The 18,806-nt window shown below is 33.0% G+C and overlaps 3 protein-coding genes across 5 annotated transcripts in view; 1 reads left to right on the top strand and 2 right to left on the bottom strand.

Annotated features, from left to right (window-relative positions):
• LOC102586733 (uncharacterized) overlaps positions 1-2,114 on the top strand; it is a 5,602-nt gene extending 3,488 nt beyond the window's left edge. Inside the window, exon 2 of the mRNA XM_015312537.1 lies at positions 525-2,114. Coding sequence (XP_015168023.1) covers positions 1,635-2,114 — 480 coding nt within the window. The 5' untranslated portion in view covers positions 525-1,634. The remainder of the gene's footprint in view (positions 1-524) is intronic.
• Positions 2,115-5,646: 3,532 nt separating this feature from the next.
• Positions 5,647-6,806, bottom strand: LOC102586408 (late embryogenesis abundant protein Lea5-like). Its single transcript, XM_006355748.2, has 2 exons — positions 6,537-6,806; positions 5,647-6,177 (listed from the first exon to the last, which is right to left on the bottom strand). Exons 1-2 carry the CDS (start codon positions 6,608-6,610, stop codon positions 5,982-5,984), a joined length of 270 nt encoding a protein of 89 aa, XP_006355810.1. The 5' UTR covers positions 6,611-6,806; the 3' UTR covers positions 5,647-5,981.
• A 3,158-nt stretch (positions 6,807-9,964) lies between these two features.
• LOC102585848 (magnesium/proton exchanger) overlaps positions 9,965-18,806 on the bottom strand; it is a 17,747-nt gene continuing 8,905 nt past the window's right edge. For 2 of the 3 annotated variants that reach the window (XM_006355746.2, XM_006355747.2), the window contains exons 2-9: positions 16,152-16,612; positions 14,878-15,053; positions 14,254-14,372; positions 13,628-13,788; positions 12,379-12,506; positions 11,351-11,567; positions 11,128-11,257; positions 9,965-10,536 (exon numbers count right to left, since the gene is read on the bottom strand). In XM_006355746.2, coding sequence (XP_006355808.1) covers positions 10,239-10,536; positions 11,128-11,257; positions 11,351-11,567; positions 12,379-12,506; positions 13,628-13,788; positions 14,254-14,372; positions 14,878-15,053; positions 16,152-16,545 — 1,623 coding nt within the window. In that variant the 5' untranslated portion in view covers positions 16,546-16,612 and the 3' untranslated portion in view covers positions 9,965-10,238. 3 annotated transcript variants of the gene reach the window in all.

The following is an 18,806-nucleotide window of genomic DNA, read 5'->3' as shown; positions in this document are numbered from 1 at the left end:
AAAAATTTTTAGGCGGGTGAACAGTAACCAGGCGGGTGAACAGTAAATATAGCTACTGGAATTTGCATTTCCTTCCGGACAGACTTTACGAATGGGCATAACTTCTTCGTCCGAACTCCGAATGAGGTGAAACGAAGTGCGTTAGGTAGCTAACTGAAAGGGCTTTCCATGGATATATTATTGTCCACCCAAATAATTTGTGTGCTAGGAGATATGACCCTCCAAAGTAGACCCTCGAAAAAGGCTTCACTTGGAATTTTCGGATTTTGATACGGTTGCTCTAAAATTTGGGTTAGACCCATTTCCCACTCAATTTGACCCCCTAAACAAGAATATGAAGTCGGATTTTCGAAAAACGAAACGGATCTTTTTATAAGTAGCTAAACAAGTTTCCGGTAACTTCCGAAGCACATTTTTAAGAACTTTTTGGGTCAAATTCAAATATAATCATTTCATTAAGTTCTCGACTCTAAACTCACATGTGAGGCTCTTGTTTCACTCTATCATTTTCCGAGTCGTTACAGGTAAAGGCAATAATATTCCTAGATTTGTAACTTTTTTACTATTTGTAGGATTTTATGTAGTTATCTCCAAAATTGTGTTGTTATTTGTAATTTCATCTGCATCGATATAAATCTTCCTTTCCCTGTTCATTGAATAGTTGTTGGCACATCACTTGCTTCATTATTCAAAAACAAAATGATTATTGCTGGTTTGGTAAAGAAGAATAATTGAGGATGAGAAAAGTTGGCTTAATGCAAGTCATCTCCATTTTCTGCTGATAGGTCCGGGGTTTAGGTTACATTTTTTGGTTTGTGGTTGATCCCTCAAGGAAGAGTTCAAATCTGAACAGAGATAAAATGTTAAGTAATTTTTATTATCTGCTTTAAGTTTTCATAGAAAATGAACTTTAGCTACTATATCGAATCTGTGTCTCCTGCTGTTCTCCAGGAAATCGTGGCCCGGCTCGCAGTTGTTCAACCGTTTCTCTAGGAGATGTGTTGCTAAATGATTCATGTTACAACCATCTCCGAATTTTTAGAATACCCTCATACCTTCTCTGGAGACATAGATCTAGGTTACTGCTATTTGAGTCGACAGTACTCCACTATTGACCAGAAAGATACCAAATTTTCGTTAAATGTTTCAAGTGTGGTATAGGTAGAAGGAACTGGTATGAAAAAACCTTATGGACATGGTTTGAAAAAGGTGAAGTTTGAGGTAGAGTAAAACCGGTTATTCAATACTTGTGCTGGTGGAAGTAGTAGGTAGTTGGTGAAATAGATGAGCATGACATTGACCGTTATGAAACAACAACAACATACTCCGTATAATTCTACAAGTGGGGTCTGGGGATGGATAGCTGTTTTTCAAAAAAATTATAATCGAGGAAGCTTATGAGTCATGTTAAGTATGTTTTATGTGCTTACTTGTATTGTCCTTTAGTCATGAATTTCTTACAACAATTGGCATTATTCTAGCAACTTCCTCTTTAGAAAGAATTGTTAAATTGGTAGAGAATCAATTTGCATGTGGCCAACTAGCCAAAGCAATTAACACTAACAAGCCATTACCCATGAATTAATCATCTATAAACCATTAACTTTTTTTCCTTTCAAATTCAAGAAATACAAATGTCTTTAGCAACCATTTTCTTGTTCCTCTTCTGCTTTTCGGTTGTTGTTTCAGCCAATGAGAAGACATCAGCCTATGAAGAGCTTCAACACTATGACTTCCCAATTGGCATTCTTCCTAAAGGGGTGATAGGCTATGAGTTGAACTCAAAAACAGGCGAGTTCTCGGCGTATCTCAATGGCTCATGTAAGTTCATGTTGAGTTCATATGAGCTATATTATAAACCTGTGATAAAAGGAGTTATATCAAAAGGGAGGCTAATGAAATTGAGTGGTGTTACTGTTAAAGTTGTATTTCTATGGGTTAACATTGTTGAGGTTAGGAGAAGAGATGACAATCTCCAATTCTCTGTTGGATTTACTTCTGCAAATTTTCCTATTAGGAGCTTTGACAAATGCCCTCGTTGTGAATGTGGATTGCATTGTGTTAACGAGGGTGATGGGGACTTCAGGCAAAAGCTCCCCGTGTCTTCCTCGTAGAGTTCTCTTGCAGTGGTGTACACATAATTTTATGCATATAGTACTGTTTGTTTATTGTTACAACTCGTCTTGTCACGGGGTTTAGTTCTGGGGCTATGGGATTCCAGAACTATACTTTCTATTCAAAATTGATGTTGCTTTGAGAAATGCCTTCGTTGTAAATGTGGATTGTATTGTGTTAACGAGGATGTTAGGCAAAAGCTAAAAGCTTCTTGTGTCTTCCTCCTAGAGTCTAATAGTGGTGTACGCAGAATTTTGTGTAAGCAGTATCGTTTATTGTTACAACTCTTGTCACCGAGTTTAGTTCTGGTGCTATCGGGCTCCAGAACTACCTCATTGAAAATTCACTTTGAAGGTAAAGAAAGCACTTCATGCCAGAGAGGTTACCAACCTCAATTGGCATATGCACCATATGCTATAATGCATACTTGTAGTTGGTTCAATTTTTTTCTTTTTGAATTTTAAGAATAAGCAAGCTTGTATACAGAGGCAGAACCACCCTATAGGGTGGGGGTGCACGTGCACCCGTTAACTTCATAAAAATCATGTGTATATGTGTATATCTATTTTGAGAAATGGACATAAATTAGGATATAATTAATCGTGTACCCATGAAGAGTATAGGTTTTCTATTGTGCTGCTGGTACAAGCTAGAGGAAGCACCCATGAGACCTGAGTTTGAATCTAGCTACAATGCTATTTTATTGTTTTTATCTTAGAGCTAATATTGGTGCATGGAAAAGTTGGTATTTTTGTTTGATAGTATATCTAAAGCTAAAAGTTAGGGGAATTAGAACAAAACGTAACGTGCATCATCTATTTTCTTCATATAACATAACATAAATAAAAATATAAGCAATGCAATTTGTATTTTTTCTATAAGAACCAATAACGCTAATATAATATTATACCAGACTATAGTAGTGGACAAGATAAAAGCTAGCTGTCACTATTTCTCTTCATTGCATCTTCAATTATCGATTAATTAATTACGCCTTAATTCTAATTAATTACAAATAGTTGTATGTATAAGATTTAAGGAATTCGTAGTAGTTTAATTAAACTGTTTTCACACTAGTTTGACCTATTATAACTTTCTTCTTTTATTTAGACTTGCGATTGATGAACCTTGATTTAAAGCTCAAATACGTGTTTGTTGATAATTGTAGGTTTGAGTTAATTTTCGCGTACTTTAATTAATTTTATGTAATACTTGCTACCTCTTATCAGTACAACTGATATCAGATAACTTTGTTCATTAGACTTAGACAAGTAAAAAGAAATCACTAGTATTACTTAGTGTTAGCAGAGTACAAGAAACAACAATAATTAAGTGTCTAATATTCTAGATATTATAATTTGGATTATTGTGGACAAGTTGTGCACGTCATGGTTCAACTATCTATTTTTTTTTATTCATATGGTAAATGTTTTTCCATGTTGTGTTCGTTGTATATTTGTGTTCAACGAATCTGTTTTCATCATTAATTCCACTTGTCACTCTCTTATTTACACACAAAAAAGCTCACGCCACCAATGAAAATGAAAGATAAACTACTCTCTCCGACTCATTATAGTTATCGTGCTTATTAAAATAACTGATTCAAAATAAAGTTAATACAATATCTTTTAGGTGAAAAAAAATATGACAAATAAAATGAATAGAGAAAGTATATATAGTTTTGTGATGACATGTCAATTTAGGTCTCGTCTTATTTAACACTTTTCCGCACTATTATAGTATGACTAGAACTAGAAAAGTTATATGGAAATTCTTATCAATATCATAGAGGAAAACAAGTGGTGTTTTCCTATTTTGACGTAATATCGAAGATTGTAATGAAGAAATAAGTATTCATTCTATTTTTGAATAAAAGTTACAAATTTGAACTTGCTAATAAAGTGGTCTTTGATCAAGAGTGTTTCACTTCATTCAGCGTGATCAACCCGAATCAGTTGGATCTCGAAGTAGGTGGTAAGTATATATTCATTTTCATGTCTAATTAGAAGTTTCGAGTTCAAGTTATTTGCACTATAAGCTAATATTAAAGTAATTGAATACACATCCATTGTTTCAACTAATTTAATTTATACACAAGAAGATGATTAGGCAAAATATTAATTAATTAATAGCCAAGAATGATCATTATTGAGTGCTATTAATTTCTGGCCATTCATTCTGACATTGGATTAGTTAATACGGATTTATAATATAGGCATATATAATTTAAACTTTATAGCAGGTTACGTGCTTTATTTTGCAGAAGACTAATTTCACATAAGTTTTTTATTTATAAGGGAATATGATGGAATAAAAGTGGAGTATTTCATATTGTTAACATATAAAAGCTAAAATTGTTTAATATAGTAATCTATTCAATTCATCATGTTTAGCAAAAAGATAGATATTTTTTTTGTTTATTAGCAGACAATCACTTATTCAGACATAGAGAAACCTTTTTTCCTCCGCTTAGTCTTATCTATTGTCTGAAGGTGTTTTAGTGTTACCTTCAATAGAAACTGGACGATCGTCAAATAATGAGGGGTTTATGTATTATTTTTTATAACACGTCTGTCCAAATTCAAGAAAGTGATAGGTGCAACCATAATTTAAGTAATTGGAAGATGCACTACTATTTCAACTAATTTATGCATAAGAATCATTCAATGTTGTGACATGTCCTTGTTACCATCTGTTTTAATTTGGATGTGACATAATATTCAATAAAAATGAATTTGAAAATCGAGGTAGATGCACGTAGGACGAAGCAATGTTACGTGACATACTATTCATCTTAATTTTTTTTAGAATTAATAAATGTTAAAACATAAAGTGAACCTCTTCAAGCATAAAATTAAATTAAACCAATGAGACAAGGCCTTAAGTATTACCCAAAACCGATAAAAAGTAAATATGATGTTTATTTGAGTATTTTTTGTTGTTTTATTTAAATATTGATATCGCTTGTGAATTTTTTTAGGTATTTGAAAATTATGATCAATCCCAACAAAGATAATACTAGTTAATTTGTTTTCATCTGCTTAAATTTTAATAAACAAAATTATTTGATTACAGTACTACTAAAAAATAGTAAATATCTGATAAAATAATCGAAACACTAACCAACCGATTTTGTGTGAGCAATGGGAATGCAGTGTACATATGTCAGTTACTCTTGCTTGCCGTGTATATAACTAAGACCAATTTCAACGATTTTTTTCACCTAACTTAGAGAACAAAAAATACTAGAAATCATCAAATCAAAAGTGATAATAGGTCAAAGTAATATAGATTCAACGAATTCAATATTTCTTTACATGACACATAAATAATATATATCTATGTGAAAAATTATTATAAATTTCACTAATATTATATTCTAAATTATTAATTTCAAAAATATTATATCTAGAAGTAAAAACCTAAACACTCAACGTTTGAATTCTGAATCTGCCTCTACCTATCAACAAATGCAGATGCAATATAGGAGCAATAGGTTCAATTAAATTTTCTATACCAAACACAAACATATATGTAAGAAATTACTATAATTTTCACTAACATTACATCCTGAACTCATACTTTCAAAAGTACAATGAATTCAATGGTAAAAACATAAACGTTGAACATTTGAATCCTAAATCTGCCTGACACATGTAATATAGGTCCAACGTATTCAACTGAACTCAACATTTTTCCTATGCGGAAAACAAACATAATATGTGAGAAATTACTATATTTCCACTAACAATTCATTTTGAACTCATAATTCCAAAAGTATAACTATTGAACTCCAACATTCAAATCCTGAATTCGTCTCTACTCCTCGAGACGTGATTCTTGATCCTATAATTGTTTTTTGTTTTTCAATTTTGTCTAGGTTTGTACTTCAACAACATGTTTCTAAGCTCAGCAGCATCAATTTCCTTGGCATGACTTTCTGGTCTGTAATAACCAGTAACAGGATCTGGTACCCATGAAGTCTTGTTTGATTCCATCACATTGCTTCTAACAGCTCCACTACCAGAAACACCACCTTGTGATGCGGCCGCGTATCCACGCCTGCATAATCAGAGACGAATTCAGAATTTAAATATAATAACGTAAACCATCCTTATATACACATTAATAACAAATACACTAACGACAATGATATAAATGATCCCAAAAGTATATAATAAAGGGTAAAATTAAGATATTTTGAAAAAAACAGAACCAAGAATCATACAAAATTTATATGACTTACTTTCTGTTTTAATATGTCTCGACACAATTTCTATATTAAGTAACAATTTAACTTCAAAATATCAATTCTTAATGAAATAATTTATATAACTTTATCTGAAGGAAATTCAGATAAACCCCTCTTTTAACTTTGAAAAACAAAACATAGAGAAAAAAGAAATGATGTCTTTGTTTACCTCTGAATAGCTACAGAAACAGAGTCTACAACAAAAGCAGAGATATTTTTGCAGTTGGAGAAATAACGAGCCATTGTAATTGATGATCTTTGCTAAGAATAGAAGCGTTTAAAATTAAATTAAAGTTGCAACGGAAGAAATCGAAACTTTAATTACTTCCGCAGCAACAAATTTGAACTTTTTTTCTAATCTCTTTGCGTCGCAGCGATTCTTAGCTGTGTATATTATATTATATAAATGAAAGAAGGAAAATGTTAGATATGAAAAAAATAGTGTGAGGAAGAGAGGTATTTATAGACAATTTTGGAGGAAGAAGAAGTCAAATTTACCAGTTATTATTAGAATTTGTGTAATGGAGACGCGTTAATGACGGCTTCTAAGAAGGTGAAAAGGTCTTTCCTCTGGTCGTTCGTTGCCACTAAGGGCCATCTTAATCCGAGTCGGATATCGAATTTAAGCTTTATGAAATCGTTTGATATATGGATAAGAATGATAATTTTGAGCTAAAATTCAGGATTAACTTTGTAATATCGAGATTATTTTATTTATATTAAAATGATAGAATTATTGACTCATATGGAAGTTGAGATAAAATAGTCTCATGGATATTTCTATTTATCTCATTTCATGTAATTTTATAATTGAATGAGTTTATATTTATTATTTATTATAGTTTTATTAAAAAAGAAATCGTTGATAGTCAAACTATATGAATTTTTTACGTCTTTCTTCCAAATCAACATCTAGTTGTTGCCATCTATAACCGATTCAAAATTTGAAATTTATCAATTCTTAAAACAATTAAGTTATACTTTCTCCATCTATTTTTATCTATTTATTTTAACTTAACAAAAATGATAAATTTATTATACGGTAAAGGGTAAATATATTTTGTACTATAAAAAATAATTTAACTATATCTTCCATTTTAATTTTAATTTAAATATATTTTGTATGTTCTACTTTTAATTTAAATATATTCCTTCGTTAAAATTAAGCTCGTCCCCATTCATAACTAATAAATACACTAAACTTTATTTAACAAACAAAAAAAAAATAGATTACTCCCTATTTTCAACATATGGAATATTTTTTATTTTAGTCTGTTTAAAAAAAATATCACACTTTCTTATTTTATTTTATTTTTAATAAAATATTTTATAGTTATACAAATATTTATGTAGCATAGTGGCAACTTTTGCTTACTTTTCAAAATTCTGGAAGCAAACTGCAACTTGTCTACTTCTTAGTCGATACTTTTCTCTTTTGTTTGACCAATAATCAACTCTTTTTCGAGTCGAAATTTTTTATATTAGGGAATACAGTGTTCCCTAATAAAAGTGATTTCGTTTTTAAAGAAACTCGAATTTGAGATTTCTAATCACTTCACTAAAACCCTTATTGGTTCAATAATTTACCTTCATTTTCACGCATATAAGCATTATTAAACTTCGTGCATTCAAATTCGAATTGGAAACATATTGCAGTGCTATACTTCATCATTCGATCATGTCACCAAACTGTTATAATATTAAACAGATAATCTATTATTAAACTTTGTGCATCGATATTTCCTTCGATAATATATAACTATTTATTTATAAAATTAATTTCAATACTTAAAACTTATCAGCTATCTACCGAGGATTCTACATTTTATTTTAATTAAGAAAAAAAGGATTGGGATTGATTAAATTATTTGGCCCTTTGCTATGCAAACGGCCAGCATATAAATTATTATGCACAAAGTTAAATGTTTCTTCTTTATTTCAAGAGTTTAATCAATCAAATTAAAATAAGTCAAATCAAACATTATCATTTTTCCTTTTAATATAGTTTTTGATACATGGTGAGTAGTTGACCCAAAAAAGTAAACTGAATTCCTAAATTATAACAAGTTTTTTCTTCTTAAGTTTTTCATCCAAGGTCTGATATGCATTGGGATTCAATTAAATTCGAATCGTGCCTGAAAGTAGTCTCACACTAGGTGATAAAGCACTCTTTTTAACAAAAAAACGATTTCATACTTAACACTTAATAAGGTTCGAACCTCAGACCCTCTGAACTTTGATTAAAAATAAATGAGGTTTTATCACTTGATCACAAACTTATATTGATATATTATAATGAGCTATTACATAAACTATAAAATATTTTAAATTTTAAAAAACAGCTGGAAAACTTAACAAAGAGGTATAAGCCTTCTGGCCATAAATATAATGTTCATAAACATTCTAGTTGATAATTAATAAAACTTTTTTTATAATGGTAAGGTTAGCTAACTTAATTCTCACAACTTAATTAGAAGTGTAGAGTATATTAATGGCAAGATACCAATGATTAAAGTTGATTACTAAAGAGGTTCTTTAAAAATAAAAAATTCCTATACTAATAAGTAATAATACATGAATTGTTTACGCGGAGATTAATCATGAAAGGATTTGTATTTTTATTGTGGTTTTTAATCCGATATTTGATATTTGCATTAAAATTTGACTAAATCCAAATTCGTGCTAGAAAATTCTATATTGGGGTAGAACGCTTCTTGATAAAGGCAATTTTTATATCCAGAAAAACTCAAAGTTGAGACCTCTGATAATCATGAAAGGATTGTTATGCATAGAAGTGGAATTGGGTTTTTTGTTTATGAATTATAGATAAGATAGCTTAGTGCGTTATGGATAAATTTGTTTATATATATATTAAGTGAATTTTTAACTCAATTTAGAATCTGATCAAGCCAAAACTACCAGGTTCTACCAAAATTTGTATGCCGAACCACACGCCCCTTAATTATGCGGTGATTAATAATGAAAGAATTATTATGCGGTGATTAATAATGAAGAGAATATTAGACACGATAATATTCTTGTGAATATGTTTATTCATTTGGATTTTGGCCCCTCTTGCTATACTAACAGCCAGCATATGTAATACAATATAGTTTCTTTCTTTTCATGAATTAGATTAAATTAATATTAGTATGAAATATTATCATTTTAAATTAAATAAAAATTTACTATACATGGTGGGTAGTTGATCTTTTTCTCCATTACATAGGTAATCTTATGTTTATTCATAATTATCCATTTGTCTTATTAATTACATATGAATTATATATACTAACAACGCAAAAAAGAATATAATAAACCTGTAATAACTGATAGGATATGTTTTGTTTACTCTTTAGATATTACTTATGTATGTAAATAATGTTTGACAACTTTTATTTACAATATAACAATAACTACTATGGATCCCAAGCAAGTTGAAGTTGATCCATATAAAACTTTATTGTCCATATCGTCCATTTCAGCCTGTCTCAATCCAATATCCATCAATCAATACAATGAATATAAAAAAATTTACACTTTACCAAAATTCATAAGTGAGTACATGCATGCATGCAAATTGCAAGTGTGCAAGGCTACATTACATCGATCATTACAATACAACAATAACTATATCGAGTTGAAATCGACCACATAAATCTTCACTGTTCATATCGCTCCATTTAAGCCCATCGATCTCTGTCCAATATCCATAAATCAATACAATACAACAATAACAACTACTATCAATCCCAAGCAAGTCAGAATCGACCATAGATTGCCGTTTAATCCCGTCTGAGACCAATATCCATCGATAGATACAACAAGTATAAAAAATACCCCTTTCTAAGAATGATTTGGACTGATATTGTTATATAATACCAGAAACTCTGAGAGAAGATAGCACAACAAATATAAGCCATAACAACATGAAGAATATGCAAGTCACCCATGCCCAAACTCTTGGTCCGCCAAGCTCAGCACCGATAGTGAGTCGCCTAAACACCAAAACACCAATGCAGGCTACAGAAGTAGAGAAGAAAACAAGAAGAGAGAAACTTAGTCCTTCTGCATTGTCTATTTGCAACGGCTCGTTGTATGCAATGTAGTTGTACAGTGTATTGATTAGCCAGGGTACGCCAATGCCTATATAGATGTTCACCGAATTGCTACAAGGACAAAAACACTAAGTCAGACACCAGGATATCTTGTTCCAAGGAATGACAATGTCAAATTCACATTTCCTATCATTCTGGTTTTGGTCATAATGATTATGAGAGAAAAAGTGCAACCTACGTGAATTACTAGGCATAGGCTAACCACTGTGTTAAGGGGTCGTTTGGGAGAATCGTTTACTACAGCCAACCAAACACAGCACAAAGTTATTATGCACGGATTATATATTCTTATATGGCCAACCAAACATTGCACTTAGCTATGGTGAGATTATTTATTTTCCTAATCACTCCAACCAAACATCATATTATTTTATTCGGAATTATACACTGGAGCATTTTCCTAATCCCTCCAACCAAACGACCCCTTAGTCTTTTACCTTGCTGATAAGGGCAAAAACTAAACTTGACGAACTTCTATACCGCCTAAATTGCTATTCAGTGAGATTTGGAAAAAGGGAAAATGAAAATTAGAAAACAATAAAAGAAATTTGCCAAATCTCTATGGACTTGGCATGCCCTCTATTAGTGTAATATGTAATACAACAGTAATAGGTTAAGGGCATAGTTAACTGATAAAGAAACCTGCAGGTAATGTTAGCAATGGCAGAGTCCGCTGTAAGCTGACGTTCTGCAGCAATTTTGCTGGCCACGAGATCAGGCCATGAGGTTCCACTTGCCAAAGCTGTGAATGCAATGACGTAAGGATTTATTCCTGCAGGGACATTGTGTACAATATATATTCTTAGGTCGAGCAAGAACATTTATGATCATTATAAAAACACTTAATAATCTGAAGGGTCAAAACCTGTAACACAGCTTATCAAATCTGTGATTTTTGTCACTACATAAGCTATTCCACTGATGAATATCAAAGAGCATATGAAAGCAATCCACCCATGGGCAATCTGATACGGTGGCACAAACGCAAAAAGAAGCTTCCACGGTAGAAGAAGCAACTGCCAGAAAATTCTTGCAACGCGTAGGTATATATTATTCAATTTTCTGGATTCTGTACTCTCCAACTGAAAAGATTAACAAACAACCCCATTAATCCATCAAGGAAAGGGTGTGGAACAGGATAGTATTGTTACTGTAACTCGTAAGAGTAACGGTCTGAATTAGAGTCAGATTATTTTGAATAAACTATCAAATGAACAACATTATAGTAGTGCTAAGTGTTGAGCTTTATACATCCACCCCATTTTCATGCCTACTTAAGTTCATGAACATTGGGTAGTAACTAAACACAGCATCACTCACTGGAAAGTCATTTCAAGTCAGTGTTGTCAAAGACATGCTTAAGCCCTGAAGTGAGGTGCAAAACGCCTCGCTTAATGTGCACTTTAGTGTTGTCATCAAGGCTCTAAGACATACTTTTTCTTGCCAATGAGTGTCTCCTAAGGAACAGACACTATACAATTGATATTTTTTTCAATTTTTTTGTCAATACATTTGTTATTCATGCTTATTATTATTAGTCTTGGACTAAACATATATATATATTTGTATATTTTCTCCAGTTGCTTCATTAAAGCCCACACTATATTTGCGCTTTGTGCTTAAAGCCGCAACAGACCTTAGAGCTTTTTTGTGCTTTTCACTTTTGATTACACTGGTCATTAGTTAAAAAACTGGTTAAACTAGGACAAACACATAGCACAGTAGAATGGAGTAATTATCCGTTCCACACTTAGCAAAGGAGTCGCAGTAGCTATAGAAAGTGAGAATTGTTTATACTACGACATATGCACATGACAGTTTGTATCAGAATAATATCTCAGCCACCGTGAGATAAAATAAAGAACATATTAACACGGTGTAAGAAAACAGTACCATGAGAGCATCCACAAATTGATGCTTCCAAATTGAGAGGATATCAGATTCTTCAGGAATGATATTGCCATTATTCGGCGTGGACGATTCAGTGACATCTTCTCCTGCTAAGTTTCGATAAAAATGACCTGTTGTTACAAAAGAATTGTCAGACCAAAGTTACTTGCAGAGAGAAGATAAAATCCTTTTTCTCAATGTTTCAAATTGATAACCATCAATAATTCTATATCTACTTGTGTTATGCAACTATATTGAATTATCATTATTTATTACTCTCCCAAGTACCAGCAATGAAATTTTATCTTGTTCATTTTAATTGCCTGTCTGTCTGTCTGACCTTTACTTGAAACTTTTCCAAGAAATCTCTTTACGGGGGGCACCATTTTTTATCAAGTAAATATCTTTTGATTCATAAACTGGCCGTATACATGGGTATACTAAAAGGAGAATAATCTACAAAGAGAAATGATTCTCTACAAACTCTACCCAGTCATCTATACAACAAGGAACTTCTTGTGTGCACCAAAGAAAATAAAGGAACAGAGACTACACCTCAACTGAGAGAAACTCGAATCTACTCCTTCAAAAGCTCTCCTATTTCTCTCTCTCCAAACTTCCCACATTAAAGCAAGTGGAACCACGTTCCAAGCCCTTCGTCTCCACTCTTCCAACCAAACAACAAGTCCTTCACAGTTTTTGGCATTACTCATGGAGTGTCAAACCACCTAAACATATCCCACCATAACCTCATAGTAAACCCACAATGTAGAATAAGATGATCCAGGTCCTCCACCCACCTCCTTGCACATGTAACACCAACACCAACTAACGCATATAACGTTCCGCCCTTTTAACGAGTGCACCTTATAATTTTACTACACTTATATTGCAAATCCTTAAGAGAAACAAAACTCAACATTAATACTAATTATAATAACCCCTCCATTCAAACACTTCTCAAATTTAGAAAGTCCCAAAATGTGATGCATTTCTGCAAATAATAATATCTATACAACATTGAATTTCTTTTAAAGAACTAAAATTCATTTAACAATTCAAATAACTGTCATATAATGCTCTCCTAATCAAACTAACTTCTCAAATCACTTCACTATTTTCATTTACTCTGACTAATATAAACATATTTCAGATTAGATTTCAAAACGTTGTACCTAGTGAAATTGTATCACATAAACTGGGAAGACCTGGATATCCCAGGTAAAACAACGCATCACTTTCTTGAAATTACCTGTCCCCTCTCCTGAATGAATGGAGAATATATCAACAATTCCGCTATTTTCTTCTTCACCAACTTGAGATACTTCTGAGTGTGGCTCATGAACCTTGTCAAGAGGCCTATATTTAACAACCTCAGCAGGCACCCACTCCTCTGGCCTCTCAGCTCTTTCTCTAAATGGTAGAAGTATACAATGCACAAATTAGATCATCTTCCCATATGAGAAAATTATAAAGAAAATGGACCTTAGGCTTAACTCAATCCTAAAAGCTAGATCAAGAGGTGAGAATTGCCCAAGACCATAAAGAGACCTTCCCATCCCTTAAAACCAATGTGAGAAACTCAATACCCCTTCGCACGCCCAGGTCTGCCAACTGGAGTGTGGACAACATAATATAGGGCCCAACATCGGTAAACAAGAATTTGGGATGGGCATAGCTCTGATTCCAGGATTTAAAAAATGGATCAGGGGCCTAACTCAACCCCAAACGTTAGCTCAAGAAGTGAGGATACAAAGAGATCTTCCCATCCCTTAATAGCGATGTGAGAAACTCAACAGAAAATAAAAAATATCTGAAACAAACTTCAACTAGAGAATGGAGACACTACAAATTTATGATAATGAACATAATACATACAAAGGAAGGGACAAATAGGGCCAACGTTTGTCCTGTGCATAGGCATGTATCAGCAATAGCCCAAATTGCAACACTGTTAAGATAGACTCCCACAAAGTTACAACGTTTGGAGTCCACACCTACAAGGTAAATAATATTCAGGAATATGATATCGTTAACTGAATACTTGTTTTGCTGTGAAGAAGTGAAATAGGACTAAGACATTTACATTTTCATTATCGCATCATGCACATTTCATCAATAAGGTAAATCTGATAGCTCAAATTAAAACACTGGTAAATAGACTCCCATAAAGATACAAAACCTCTGGACTCCAGGATGATTAGTCAGGACTGCATATCATTTATGTTCCCAGAGCAGTGAAAGAAGATGAACAAACTAGAAGTGGGTTGTGAGCACCATGAGGTCTCAAAGGTGGCCAGACACCACGGTTATAAAAAATAAAAAAATAAAAAAGACAACAAACTAGAAGACTTCTTTCAGAGAAAGATTAACATAGAAAAACCCTTGTGCTAGCCGCTAGGTAAGAGTCAAAACCAAAAATACTCATCAAAAAGAAAGAGTCAGCCAAATAGATGAATTTAAATGAAGCATATGTACATGGAAAAAATGTGAGCAGATAACCTCTAAAATTATATACAGCCAGATGTAGGCCCAAAAGGACCAAAAGAGCTCAACAAGCCAGACTCCAATATCTGATATCTTCTTCAATTCTCCAGCTTTGGGAACCACCACGCAAACAGCATGTATTGGAAATAGATCGAAAGCAGCTGATCCAACGAGTGTTCCCGGACCTAAACCTGGACAAGTCAAATTGTAGCAAGGGTGTATTAGCAAGACAACGGGTGCCCAAGATTCAGGAAATTTTCTGGTATCTAGTAGAAATGATACATTATACATAAATGTTATAACAACAGGTATGAGCAAATTTTTCCAACGGAAATTAGATTCTCACATTCTATCTTCTCAAAAGAGAAAGAAAAAGGGAAAAGATAACTCATGGAACTATATATAATACTGGCCATAATACAAAGTATATCAGCATATTTTTTTTATAAATAAATATTAACCGATCAACTATTGATTCATAGTCATTATCTCAGCATCTCTTAAGGTTCCAGTAACTCATTGTCATTCACAGGTTGCAGACATTAATATTTGGTATTTTCTATTCTAATGGTCAAAATGGAATATATTTGTACTCCATGACTTCAGAGACTAACATCATGGGGTGAAGAACATATTAACTAGTAACCACTAATTTAAGCACAAGAAATTTTTTAAAAGAGAAAGGTCTATTTTACATCATAAAATCAATATCCTTAGTGAACTCAATAATATTGAGAGTTACTCAAAGATAAAATCATTAGAAGGTCAACTATTTCATTATCAAGTCTTAAGGTTCCTTAACAGAGGGCGGGAGAGTGTAGGGACATCATTGGTGAGGAATACTTCCTGACATCTTGTAGTTGTGGCTTGTCGTTTATTCGCCTCATTCACTCAACAATGTCCAAGAGGAGATCACCACAAGCAGAATAAGTGGGGACAAATATCTCTCAAAGTGCATCTTTCCCAAACATCATAAGACAGTCTAAACACACACACATCAATGGCTCACTTTAGTATTCATTACAACTAGAAAAGTTTGGCTAGCTACAATTAAAAAATAGGAGAAGAGGAAACTGAAAGTTTGATGCCATGCTTTCTTAAACGAGAATATAATTATATGGCAAACCTCAACAAAAGGAAATTTTTTAACACAAACTAAAATTATGAAGAAGAGAGGATTCTGAAAATCTAATGCCACCCTTTCTTACGTCGTATTATGAATAAGAAGAAAAATTATAACGAAAACTAAGTCAAGATTCTGAATGCAGAGAAGAAAATCCTCAACAAACCTCCAGCATATAATTTTCCAATATTTCGTATTGCATCAATTGTAGCTAGCGAGATCTGTGGAAAGCTAGTCCCAAATGCCAGTAGAGTGATGTCTGCAATTGTGTAATTCCACACCTTTTCATTTTTGACAATTTTTGTGTTTGTGAGAGGATCTATTGTCTCTACAGTCCGACTATGCTTAACAACACTCTCCATGGACCGGAAAAACCGAGCAGTTATAGCTGACAATCCAATAAAGCAATAGGCAAGACCCAAAAAATACAAGAAAGTTCGAAAGCCTTCACCAAGAGCAGTTTCTAGATGTATAAGTAAATAAGCATCACATTTTTCATGTCTAAGGATATTTGAATGTCCATTGGTGCTGACAGTGGTATAGTTCCCCAGCGAGGTCATCTTGATAAATATTTTTCCCTTCACAGTTCAAGCCCCAGAAAGATTATTCTTTCGGACGGATGCGGACCTGCCATTTGTGCAACAGTTGTTGATAATTAAAGTCCAATGACAGTCTTAATACAGTTCTCATTACATCAGGCAACAATAGTAGCAATCTGAAGAATACATAGCACCATATAAATACAAAAAGATCCCCAAGAGTTTCTTTTGCACTTCAGACCACAAAAACCCGTGTACTAAGTCAGTACACAAGGGGACAGATGTAGCATAAACATGTGCATTATGAAGTTTTAATATTATTAAATAAAGCATGTCCAATTACATAAGAAAGCCATTAGATCACTCAGATTAATTTCTAAATTAACTGTTCAAGAGCAAGCATTTTGGCACCAACAGAGACAAGCATGAATTTGCCTTCCTCAACATTTCGTTAACCAATTCAAGTGTATGATGAAATTGTGGTATAAGGTTTGCATACATCCTACCCTCACCAGACCCCACTTGTGTGATTACTCTGGGTATATTATTGTTGATGACATTAGACATCGTGAAAGAGAGAAGTGCAGATAGAAATTAAAATATAGAAGGGTTTTGTAACAAATTACACCAGTAGCTTTCTGAGAAGAAGCGTACAAGCTTAGATCTCAGGATAACACAACAATTTGATTAAAGGACCACATGGCTTAACTTAATCTTTTACTTGATGAATTTTTTCGCCTCTTCTAACCCAAAGAGTGAAGAGGCATAAGGTTACCCAGGCCACAGCTCACACCCTTAGATATCTACAGTGGCTTATGCCGGTGCTGAGCTAAGATACCCATCAATATTAAAAGCAAATACCAGTGTTGACTTTCTCATCAAGGGTCCTTGGGCCTAGGCCTAACATTACATGTGTCTCAACATCAAATCATTGGAGTGACGCAAAACAATCAACTTGTGAAAGATGAATGCCATAATTCTGTCAATTATTCTGAGTTCTTGTTCAATTACAACTACAATCTAGCCCAAAACAGTCAAGTTCCATGCATAGGAAAACAGTGAAAATGAGTGCTTGACCAATTGACTCTACCATTCATGCAAACATCAAGGTTCACGTGTCTTGGACGTTTGAAGTAGAGATCTGTAACCCTCCAAGAATAATGCCAGCACAATATCAACCAGTTTAACATTTCCTGAAATGGCACTGGCAACCATATTTACCTTATTGACAGCACATAACTTGCTCCCAGACAACATCTCAATTCTAGTGTGCCTCAAGTGTCTTCTCCATTAAATGGAGCATGCCTGGGAAAATTACAGAGGCCTTAACAAGTTGGGAACAAGCTGGGTTGTTGGCCAAGAATAGAGGCAGGTGGAGGATAGTCCCAGCAAGCATTTGGTGGACATTATGGAAGGAGAGGAATTCTAGGTGTTTTGAGAGCATAGAGAACAGTATGCAACAGATTAAGCTTAATTGCATCTTGCTACTGTGTTTTTGGTGTAATCAGTTACTTTTAAATGATCCCGTCTCTATCATTGATGTTTTAGACTCATTATAGACATAGGATCATAGAATCATAGATGTAGGTAGTACTTTGTAAATATGGGGCTGCTACAACTCTTGTACGATTCGGATTCTAACATATATAGAAAAAGTTACCAGTTTCAAAAAAAATAATTCTCCCCTATAGGTTAGAAGCTCCGCTCGTGATCATATCAGTACCTCACTTTCCTTGTTTAGACTTAAATTCAGGGTATTGCCAGCAACTTATTTTCCTTCCTTAACAATTAATCCTAAGATACTAGGGGCCTGTTTGGAAGGACACCCTAGTAATTGGATTTGGTGTAATTGGTGTAATTACATTGTCTTGTCCTGTTTGGAAGGACATGTAAATTACTTGGCCAGCAGGTAATTGGTGTAATTGGCAGGGGGTAATTACACTCTACAATTCACAGGCAAAGGCTGTGAATTGCTAGTAATTACATGGTGTAATTACCACCTGATTACTTTTTCAATTTTTTTTAATCTCTATTTTTATTTTTATTTTGTTTTAATTTTTTTTACTTCTATTAGTTTAATTTATTTTTATTTTTATTATTCTAAAAATTTGTAAAAGTCTATTTTTTATTTTATATTATTATATTTCATTTTATTCTTGTTCTCAAATTCTATGTAATTTTCTCGTATTATCTATTTCTTTATGCCATGTTTATTTTCTCATTAGCATAATTTTATTAGTATTCTAATTTTTAAATTAAAATAGAATTTATTGTTAAGTAAG

The sequence above is a fragment of the Solanum tuberosum genome, unplaced genomic scaffold, assembly GCF_000226075.1.
Source record: "Solanum tuberosum cultivar DM 1-3 516 R44 unplaced genomic scaffold, SolTub_3.0 scf00208, whole genome shotgun sequence".
NCBI classification, from domain to species: domain Eukaryota; kingdom Viridiplantae; phylum Streptophyta; class Magnoliopsida; order Solanales; family Solanaceae; genus Solanum; species Solanum tuberosum.
This window is presented reverse-complemented; position numbering and strand designations above follow the sequence as displayed.